The sequence below is a fragment of the Sparus aurata genome, chromosome 6, assembly GCF_900880675.1.
Source record: "Sparus aurata chromosome 6, fSpaAur1.1, whole genome shotgun sequence".
NCBI classification, from domain to species: domain Eukaryota; kingdom Metazoa; phylum Chordata; class Actinopteri; order Spariformes; family Sparidae; genus Sparus; species Sparus aurata.
This window is the reverse complement of record NC_044192.1, coordinates 834,357-845,984: the sequence shown is the minus strand read 5'-3', so window position 1 is coordinate 845,984 and position 11,628 is coordinate 834,357. Positions and strand designations below refer to the sequence as shown.

At 42.2% G+C, this 11,628-nt stretch overlaps 1 protein-coding gene across 1 annotated transcript; it reads left to right on the top strand.

Moving 5' to 3' along the window:
- The first annotated feature begins 5,446 nt into the window (after nt 1-5,446).
- Nucleotides 5,447-9,500, top strand: LOC115582733 (uncharacterized). The gene is made up of 3 exons (XM_030418897.1): nt 5,447-5,579; nt 8,795-8,930; nt 9,027-9,500. Exons 1-3 carry the CDS (start codon nt 5,447-5,449, stop codon nt 9,412-9,414), a joined length of 657 nt encoding a protein of 218 aa, XP_030274757.1. The 3' UTR covers nt 9,415-9,500.
- Nucleotides 9,501-11,628: the final 2,128 nt, after the last annotated feature.

The window sequence follows — 11,628 nt, the reverse complement described above, 5'->3', positions numbered from 1 at the left end:
AAAGAAGTGAATATGACAAACTGTTTCTTCTCTCTCAAGTTGAAGAGGATTTTTGGAAGAGGAGTTGGGTCGGTCGGTGGAGCGTCACATTCTTTAATCTCTGTGTCCACATTGAGCGCGTTCACCTGAGCTGCAGGACGCGGATAGCTTCAAATGAGCTGCACTTACTGCCTAATCCTGAACCGCAATTAAAGACATGATTTTTGCTCCACTGGAGGACTAAATAAAATAAATAAAAATGAAATAGATTTCAGGATGCCCTCAAAAACAATTACTGGGTGAATCCACGGAGAGTTTTCAGACATCAAGCACTTTGTCTTCTGACAGCTGATGAAATGAAGGAGGACGAGTGTGTAACCGCTGGCTGTTCATCAGTTTCCTCTCTGAAACCTCCAGTTAGCTGATGAGAGTTAGGACGGGAGCCAACTTGGCAGATCTGGAGTCTCCTGGCTCGGATCAGCCCGTCTTATTATTCCTGTCTTAACTGCAGTCCATTACAGTTAATCTGCAGAGATGGAGACTGACAAGACAGAAAAACACTCTGCAATTTAATACAATCAAATGCATCCCTGTAATAACACCATCGTGAAACTGCATGTTAAACTGTTGACGGTGTGACTGCTTACAGCCGTCAGTTAGAAGGATGTGAATTATAACAACGGCTCGAACACATTCATGAATAAAATGGTTTAAATGAATGTTTCAGTAGAAATGTAAATGAGAGTAAACTGGAGTCGTTGTTGGACTCGTTTTCCTCTCAGTGAGTGCGTCCACCTGTTCCTGCTTCATGCTGCGTTCAGAGAGTTCAGGTGACCTCAGGTAGACGAGTGAACACACACACACACACACACACACACACACACACACACACACACACACACACACACACACCGAGCTGTGAGGAGGGACGAGCTCGTTCACAGCTGAGGATGCAAAACACTGTCAACTTCATTCAAACACAATCTGTGGATTCATGTCCACACCTGTGTAGATAAAAAGTCAACCGAGACTCGTGAGGGGAATTTTGTTGTGAGTGCTCCTAATCAATGCTCTGATTCAGTAACCATGGCGACGTGACATCACCAGGGAGGCGACATCAGCGGTGTTCCTCCATAATAACTGATGTTCTGGCAGCTTTAGAGGCGTCAAGCTAACCGAGCTCAGTAACACAAATAGTGTTAGTACTGTAGTATTCTCTTGATACCTGTCGATCTGTGAGAGAGGATTAGTGTCCTGTAATAAAAGAGTCAGGTGGGAATATTAGTTGATTACCCAGAAGAGTCGTGTGTTTCTCTGTGGAGGAGATTTCTTCAAGAAAAACTAAATTACAGAATGTATATTTTGATTTTAAGTTCCCCCCAAATCAGAGACTGTTTTTATTATTTAGTTTGAACAAATAAAAGCTGCCACATCACTCACATGAATTAAAAGGCAGCACACGTATCGTACACGTGTTTTTACAACAGCAACATGTGATTATTACACTGTGGATTAAAGTTAACACATCAGCTGCTACATGTATTCCATTAGCTGTAGACAGAGCCAGGCTCACTGTGTCCATCTTTGTGCTAAGCTAAGCTAAGCTAACTGTCTGCTAGCTGTAGTGTACTGACATGACAGTGAGGGAGCCTGCTTCAGTAAAGGTTGGGTAAAAGCAATATTTAATCAACGCTATGAAACCGATTTCACATCCAGCTTTGTGTCCGGCAGCAGAATGCAGAGTTCTTCAAAGCCGCCGTGCTGTTCGGCGTCTCACACCGTTGCGTGGAGCTTTTTGATGTTGCGTTCGTCCTCCTGGAGGTGAGGATGACTGAAGCTCTCACGCTGAGGCAGAACTCATTCTCTCTGCTTTCCTTCACAACAACAAACAGATTCAAACAGACACGTCTCAGCATGCACAGAGGCTGAATCAGGGAGGCACACGCAGACGGTAAATGTTACTGCCATCTCTTCTCCACATTGTTTAAGTAATTTTGACTGTCACGGTGACACTCGATGGAGGATTTGCCCGTGGGCTGAGCTTTTCCTGGTGACATTTCACACCACGGTGTGTGTGACAACTTGTCTCCTTCAGTGTGCGTTTGTGATAAAGACCGACAGACAGAACGAACACATTGGCTTGTCATTTGTATGAAAACCAGGTCGTGTTGGCGGCCATCGTCCCACAAGGACACCGCGATCTACTGCTCCATCTGTCAGCGCCGCCGCACGCTCCTGGACCAACACTTATTCTATCCATCACTCTCGCCATCAGTGTCTGTTTCCTCCTCCAAAATCACACCACGTAATTTACAGTGCACACACACACACACACACACACACACACACACACACACACACTCTCTGCTGCCATTGTAGGTCCATCTGTCTCTGTCACAGCAGACCTCCAGCCAACAGTTGACATCTGACTGCTAACATTAAAAAGAGAAAACCTTTCTGCCACTGACAGAAAGTGTTGTTAATGTGTGTGTGTGTGTGTGTGTGTTGTGTGTGTGTGTGTCTGTGTGTGTGTGTGTGTGTGTCTGTGTGTGTGTGTGTGTGTCTGTGTGTGTGTGATAATTGCAGTAGCATCATTCTGCAGTTAAGCCAGTTTTTTAAAATGTTCACCATCTTAGTTCACATCTGTGAATCATCACTGAGTCCAGCTGAGGCTGATTTGAGTGCAGTCCGTTCTGCAGGTATTTGGTCATAAACAGTACCAGTGGCGGTTCTGGGGGGGTCTGAGTCTGGACCCCCCTGTGGCCCCTCTGACAGGAAGTCTGCACCCATATTACAATGACAGATTTCTTGCAGTGATTTTGTACTGACGGAAAAGGTTGAATTAAAGTGTCTCAGCAGTTTATACCCAATTAAAAACGTTGAAATAGTAAACACCATTTTAAGTCCCATGTATCCCGTGTCTGAATGAAGGATTTGTCTTTTTTTCCTGGGTTGTATGAGCCCCCCTGACAAAAAAGCCGGCTCCAACCTGGCCCCACTATTAAAACTGGTCCAGAACCGTCACTGAACAGTCCAGTGTGAGTACTGGACACAGAAGAGATGTTGATCCGATCTGATGATGGTAACAGATTCTCAAGAATGGCTAAAAATCAAAGTACAGGTGTGAACTTTAAAATCTGAGCTGACTCAAAAACTTTACTCACATACAATCTTAACCCCTCTATAACATATATTTCTACATTCCTATATCTAACTGATGGACCTGGACGAGGAGGTGATGCTGCGGGTGTGACAGCAGGAAACACTGGATGGCAACACATTCTGATTTTTAAGTGTACTTAATGTAGATTGAATGATGACTAATTGTTTCTCCTCATGTGAGTTAAGGAGTGCAGACAGAGTGAGGCTCACAGCTCCGGGGGTCCTAGAGTAGTTTTTCAACTGATGAGGACTAAAGGTTAGCGGACGGCAGGCCATCATAAAGTACTAAAACCTGAGGTTGGCCCGCATGCCAAATGGTGGGAGATGCCCAAACGTTTATGTTCCCGTAGAGGGATGGGGAACCCATTTGGGTCATTTTGGGGACAAGACCTACAGTTGACCGCAGCCAGGTCAGAGGAGTTATGGGAGAAGAGCAGAGAAACAGGTCAATATGCCAAAATGACCAATTAGAAGAAGTGGGTGTTTGCTGGAAAAGGGTCTCTAAAGGCCGATGCAGGGGAAGAAGAAAGAGGTGGCACTTGGTAAACCTCCTAAGAGCAAAGGCTGAGGTTGTGATGGAGCAGAAGGCAAAGCATTTTTGGCATTGTTTTGTCCACAGATTTGATAATATCAGAACTTGACCGCTTCTGATCCGGACTCAAGGCGCTAGATTCTGTATTACCTTTGAGAAGAGAAGCCCAGAAACTACAACTTCAACACCACAGTTTGTAACGTGGCGTCAGGTGTTCTTAATGTGAGCAGACTGTGACATGACATGAATAAAGTCACCCTCCGTCTCTCTGTAGAAGCCTGAGGATGTTTCATGCTGCTGGACTGTGGATTTCTTTATGACAAACTCTGATTCTCTGCCACAATCTAAAGGATGTGACTTCATGTGTGTTCTCGAGTGTCTCGCCTCACCTTGACTCTGCTGCCAACTCCTCATTAAGGAAAATCACCATTGGCTGTCCTAAATGTCGCTAGAAGTCGCTAAATGACATCATCGCCTAATTTTCACAACTGGCCATGTGCATTTAGTTGTAATACGCTGTAGGAGAGATGAATAACGTAGTAGGAAAAACAGAAAGGGAGTAAAACCCCCTTATTACATTTAGTACTACGAATAAACGTATTAGTGCAGTTGTGTGAGTTCACAGTGTGGACGCGGAGGACTGAACGTCTCCTGCAGCTCTGACTGCAGCTTTTTACTTCTATTCATAGTCAGTAACTCCTTTAAACTCCTTCATCAGTGGAGAGATGTTTCCTGACATCAGCAGGACTGTCTGGACTGAAGTTAACAGATTTCTTGTCCCCAGTAAAGTTAAAGAAGTTCATATTAAACTTTAAAATATATTCTGTCCCTGTAATGTTTGTGTCTTTAATGAGGTTCTGGTCACTATTACTGAAGCTCTGGTCTTATGTTTGAGTGTTGAATCTAATAATAAGAGATTAATGATGTGATAAATTTGCTGTGTCTGGTGGGTAAATTTCATATTCATGAAGACAAATTTCTTCAATTTATTACAAATGAATCTTTGTTTTCTGTTGAACTGGAGACTTTTTAAGATTCAGTCTGTAAAGAACCTGAAAACAAAAAAAACTTTAAAGACATCCAGCCTGTTGAAACATATAGTGACTGTACTGCTGCTGCTATTTTATTATTTTATTATTATTATTATTATTATTATTATTATTATTATTATTATTTCTGTTCCTTTTTAAATTTATTTTTAAATATTTATTCATGTATTTTTTATTTATTGTGTCTTAATACTCCCTGTACATCTGTGCTTCCATGTTGTTTATATTTTGTCTTTAATAAGCTAATAAAGTTTGGTAATTAAAAAAACAAAAAGCTGCCTTCAGCCTGGAGGGACTGCTGCTGCTGCGGAGGAGGAGGAGGAGGAGGAGGAGGAGGAGGAGGACTGACCTGCCTGTGAGGGCTCTGTGTCGGGGGCGGGGCCACGGCAGCACCTGCTGCTCACTGACAAGAGCAGGAACGATACGTGCTGTGACTGCAGAGCCTCCAAAAGTCTCCAATAACACCAGAAAGAGTCACTTTTGTGTAAAAGAGTCGCTAGAGGGTCTGAAAACTCGCTGAATATAGAGACAAAGTCGCCAAGTTGGCAACAAATGTAGCGAAACATGAAAACATCCAGTTACTTTTCAAAATAAAAGACTCCTTGTTGACGACAGATCATATTTCACGTGCCTACATCACCAAAACATCATAATGGGCGGGGCCAGGCCTGGATTCAGTCACCATGTCAGAGGTTTCGAGGTTTTCAGAAGTCACTGATGAAACATGGACGAGGAGAGGCTGATCCTGGAGGTGAAGTTCCACAGAGTCCTTTGGGACTTCACCCATCCTCATTTCATGGATGAACTCACAAAGAACCAGGCTTGGAGCAGAGTGGGTTTAGCTCTGGATGTGCCGAGTAAGTGATCAATAAATATTGGCTTCAGTACTGATATAATGCAAACTGTATAATCATGTAATTTGATGTTATCCATTTTGAAAACCCATTAAAAAGTGTGAAGTTACCTGATATTACAGGGCTGTGATGTTAACCGTGATAATGAAGAATTTATGAAGAATAAAGAATTACTAATGTGTAATTTAAACATGTATTTATGATGTTGCTTGACTTTAGTTGAAGTGGAGAAAATAACTAAATGAACCCGCTCTGCTGAGTTTCCAGTAGTTTCTGTGGACGGATGTCTTTGTCTTGACCTGTTTTCAGAGGATCATGTTACTTGCACATTTGTAAATGTTGTGATGAGGCTGACAAGAAGTTCTTAAGCAAATGTTTTAAAAACCTTTTTATTTTCAGTAATAATTAGGGCTGTTAAAGTTAACGCGTTAACGCCGTTAATTTTTTTAACGCGCGATTAATGCTCGGTATTAAAAAAAAAAGAAACATGCATTGTTTAATTTACGGCCGTCGATGGCATCTGTAGTCTTGATCCAGAGGGTGGCAGAAGAATAAGAAAGGGAATCAGAAGAAGAAGAAGCAGGGTTGGTGTTTGGGAAAAACACGGTGGACTGAAAAGCGAAAGTGAAAGTAAATGGAGAACTTTCAAAACACTGCCAGATGGTTCGGTCGATAGGACAAAAGTTATCTGCACGCGCTGTTGACATGAAATGAGTACCACTGAAGTACGTCGAGCCTCAAATATCATTTGCAAGCCACACACATGGCAGATGCAGAGAGCCCACTGTGGAGGACTAAACCTGACAAACCTGAAGTATAGATAAATAAATAGATAAATAAATACATAAATAAATAGATAAATAAATACATAAATAAATGCTGAAATAAATAAATAAATGCTGAAATAAATAAATGCATAAATAAATGAATACATAAATAAATGCTGAAATAAATAAATAAATGCTGAAATAAATAAATGCTGAAATAAATGAATAAATAAATAAATGCTGAAAAAAATGTATAAATAAATAAATAAAAGTATAAATAAAAGAATAAATGCTTTTTATTTATTTCTGTATTTCTGTGTCCATATGTAAATCAGGAGGTGGGAGGTCCTAACCTCAGTCAAGAGCATGATTGGTCAAATCGGAGAGCCAGACAACAGCAAACAATTCCTGATCTCAAGCCTCACTCTCTGTAACGTTGTAAACCAGCTCCAGTTAGCTTAATGGCCTCGACCAGTGTGACAGGTTAACTGGCGTTCATTTTAACTTGATATGAGACCGACAACATGCACTTTTGGACGATTTGTGCTCTGTAGCGCTCGTCTAGTATACACATATACATGACTTGGAGCGATGAGCAGAATGTTTTTCCTGGTTAGCGGACATGGCTGAGGACCCCTCTCTCTCCAGACGGGATTCTCAAACCACACCACCAGCACACCTGGGACCCTCGCAAGTTAAAATGAACGCCAGTCAAATTCATAACTAAACCAGAGCTCATGAACAAATGTCAAAAACTGTAGCTAACAGTTAGCTGAGCGGGCTTGCTGGTAGCCAGCAACATTCCTGTACAGTGTACAGGAATCAGCGCTGCTAGTAAGGCAGAAGTAGTAGACCCTCATCGAGCACACTCCTGTAACCAATCATGCTCTTGACTGAGGTTAGGACCTCCTACCTCCTCATTTACATATGGACAGAAATACAGAAATAAATAAATGTAGGTGAACAGAAATACAGAAATAAATAAATGTAGGTGAACAGAAATACAGAAATAAATAAATGTAGGTGAACAGAAATGTAGAAATAAATAAAAAGCATTTATTCTTTTATGTATACTTTTATTTATTTATTTATACATTTATTTCAGCATTTATTTATTTATTCATTTATTTATTTATTCATTTATTTATTTCAGCATTTATTTATGTATGTATTTATTCATTTAGTTTAGTATTTCTGCATTTATGTATTTATTTATTTATTTATACTAGGTTTAGTCCACCATACCCACTGCCCCCCCCTCGCCAAAAGCATGTTTTGATCCCATTTAGGGTAGGGGGATATTTTTTGAGCTTTAATTATCCTGCATGATTTAAAGTGTTGAATAAACATTTTTAATAAAGCAAGCATATTTGCCCTTTCTTATGTTGTCAAAAGTATTAAGAACATGAAAAAAATACATTAAGGTACATTTAGAACAGAAAGAAATGTGCCCAAAAAAATTTAGATTAATTTGCGATTAATCGCGATTAAAAAAATTAATCGTTTGACAGCCCTAGTAATAATCACTCACATTTTTTGCATTGTTACAAAACAAGCAACCTCCAGCCGAGTGAAAACAAGAAGTATTTACAGACATTTACAGTCGTCCAAAGTAATGTCTTTGAACTCATCACACCGTCCTCTCACAGGACATGATGCCTTCAGGGAAGGTGAAGACAGTAGCAAAGCCACGTGTCTCCCCACCTCCTCACCCTCTTCCAACAGCCTCACATTTTCATTAGGAGCAAGGAGGAAATTGTGCAGCCATCACAAGCGTGTCCACTATTTTCGGGGTGCAGGTTAATCCTGCAATGAAAAATCCTCCACCAGGATGCCAGAAGCCTCCTCAACCACCATCCTCACTCTGGAGAGTCTGTAGTTGAAAATCCTTTTGTTGTGGCTGAGGTTCTGTCCAGGGTCGGGTCTCATTGGGTCGGGTTTCAGAGGGAATGCTGCCTCAGCCAGCATGGTGTAAGACACACCGCCGAGGTGAGCAGCACCAGGCAGAGATGGACTTGTAGTGTTTTGTACTACATTCCTCTTCCAAAGTCCGATCCTGCGTCGGCCCCGCCATGTTCTCCCGAAGCCTCCCACCTGAATGCACCTGAATCAGCAGTCTGCATCCACAAGTGCACAATAGACAAAGTCTTTTTATAATTGAAATATTGGCTACCGGACAGGTTTGGTGCTCGGATGACTACATGTTTTCTGTCCAGACAGTTTGGGAAGTTTGGGAAATTCCATTTTTGTGGGGGGTTGGCCTTGGTAGGGACTTCTCCATCATTTCCTTTTCAATGCCTGCACAAACCATATGGACACAGTTAATTACTGCTGTGTGACCCAGGCGGCAGTAAGAGTCCCCAGATACCAAGTACCTGTGAGGGAATAAACCAACAAACACACGTTACATGGGAGATTGTTGTGGTAACCCGTCTCTTTTCTTTGATTCAGTTCGTACTTGCAAAGCAATGTGGAAGAGACTGAAAGATGACTTTGTGAAAAAACGAAACGGGGCTGGATTCGGCATCCAAGAATGGAAATACAACAATATCATGTCCTTTCTTTTGCCCCACCAGCCACGAGGAAGGTCTGTATGACACCATGTAACAGTGATAACAGGATCAACTTTGTCATTATTCAACCAGTATTCCTTTAATCTAAAGTGTGTTTCTTGTCTATTTAGCTCAGCCTTTGGTGGCTCAGGTGAGCAGGCCAGCACCAGTGCGTCTGTGAGACCACCATCTGTGACAGCAGAACCACAACCCACCACTCCTGGGGAGCGGAACCGGTCCCACAGGTCCCGCAGCCCGAGGCAGACACGTGCCGGTACCATGAGGGGCAGCTGGTCGCCATCTACAGACAGGGAAGAGCGACTCCTTCCTGTTTTGCGTGAAAGACATCCAATACCTGAAACAGCGCTCAATGAGTCGTATCATTTTGCCCTCAGCCTCGTCCCTCTCCTCAGTAAGCTCGATCACAACAAGAGGCAGCACGCCAAAATTGGGATGTTGAACTTGCTGGTGGACCTTGACAGACCACCTGTGGGGGAACCGGCACAACCCGGCAGATGAATCCTGGCTCGACCCGCAGCCTGACGGGAGCGTGAGGCCAAGCTGCCTGATGTATACAGTTGTTTTCTGTGGTTTTCTATTTCTGTTTTAACATTTGTAGTACACAGCTTGTACTATTTCTAAATTAAACCTTTTTTTCTGAAGCTTGTGGTCAGTGATTTATTGTCTATAACATGTAAAGCTCACAGTCTCTGCGTGAGTTCTACGGCAGCTCTCTAGTTGGTTGGTCGTCTGGTGAGTTCACGGCCAATGAGAGATCGGAGCTCATCCGTTTTTATCTGCGCTCGTGTTGAAATAACGATGATGTCGCCGACTGTCCGGCCGCAGTTCAGCCACGACATTATACAAATCCTTGTGGACGCCGGCGCTGGTTCAGTGGATGGACACGATGAAGGCTCCTTCTCCTCTTAAAAGCAGACACTGAATCATTTTGAAAAATTACCACATTATTATTGTGTAAAAACTAAAACACTTTCACTAGATTATTTCCTCTCATATCTGGACAGTAAACTTTATTAACACAGCACTTTCTAAACAGACAGGAACACTTAATGAATTAAGAGCATTTAGATATAAACAGGCTACAACCCTTCTTGTGCTCCTTCGTTGGGACCACTGACCTTTTGTCTGTTTGTTGTTGTGTTTATAACACGTACCTTTAGCTGCGGTCTTGTGGGATTATGTAATTAATAATCAGAACCGGACCGGAGCCTTAATGCAGCAGACACGTATCTGGTGGAATCTCTGGGTTAGTAGCTAACATTAGTATAGAAATGGAGCCGGCGAACACAAACTACCAACACCACTGAAGTTCCTCTGAGCCGCTGTAAACCCAACATGATGTTTCCTCCATCGAACCAAGAGTGTCGTCACAACATAACACTGACTCCCAGGGAAACGTATCTGTTGTTGAGACACGTGCAGTAACGACGCCTCTGTTCATTCTGGTGATTGTGGTCTTCAAGGTCGACACACTCAGCACTGATTGTTTCAGGACAAAAGAACGACCTGAATCAATGAATACAGACGGCCTTTGTTTCCTCCCGTCTCTCTTTGTTAACACTTCCATATGAACAAATAATGAGGTGTGTGTGTGTGTGTGTGTGTGTGCATGTCTGTGGGGGTGGGAGGGTTGGGTTCTTTTGATTTTTGATTTTCACCTATGTGGTTTACAGGAAACCAGGAAGTTCATAGGGGCTCTGGTGGAACGTTGGCCTCAGGGCCGCCACACTAACGAGGGAACACCACAGGTAATATGTCACTGAGGCTCACAAATCACCCAAGTGTGTCGTATAAGTCCAGCTGCTAAGATCGGATAGAGCTCTTACCTTTCTCTATCTAACTGATCAATGGGCGGAAACATTTTTTTTAAAAATACCAGGAGAAAAACATTTTTCTCAAAAACAAAAGGTGGTGTAAGTGCTTCATGATAATGATCTAGAAACTGTTGACTGTGTTCACCACGCTGACCTAAGGAGGTTATCATCCACAAGCTGTACCTCGACAGTGTTCTAAGACCTATAATGAGACTGAGTATTTGTCGAAGACATCATATAATTTTTACTTATAGTCACTAAAGTATATTCACAAGTGCACAAGTTACTAATCATGCATGCCAAAGACAAATAATGAAGGTAAATGATGACACTCATCACAGTTTGATTCACGGGTATTGTATTCGCACAAAAGGCCTTAGAGAAGTTAATAATGATGTGACTTTTATTACTAGATGTGTACAATGTTTTGCCATTAATTTTGATATATTCATTCTTACTTTGTTGCACCAACAGGACAGGTGGGGCAATTTACCTCTCATAAACAGTAGGGCTTTGACTTTTGGCCAAAAATCATATTCCAAGTTTGTTTGTTTATTTATATTAATATTCAAATATATTCAAATATTTATGAATAATATTTTGACCATAAATGCCTTCAGTAAGACCTATAGTGGTCGATGTGCAGGTAATTGCGTGAGATGGGCACGACCACAGCCGGGGAGTTTTAAAACCAGGAAACAGCTGATCACAGCAGTCAGTCCATCACTTCATCCGCGGACGTCAAGATGAACAACTGGACAGCCGCTGAGATCCAGGAGATGCTAGCGTCTCCTCGGTCTCTGTAGCTGTCTTCATTGTCCGCTTGATGTAGCGGCAAGCTACTAACGGTCGTTACTTTCAAATTAAAAGCCCCCCGCTAAGAACCCAGTTCTAAACT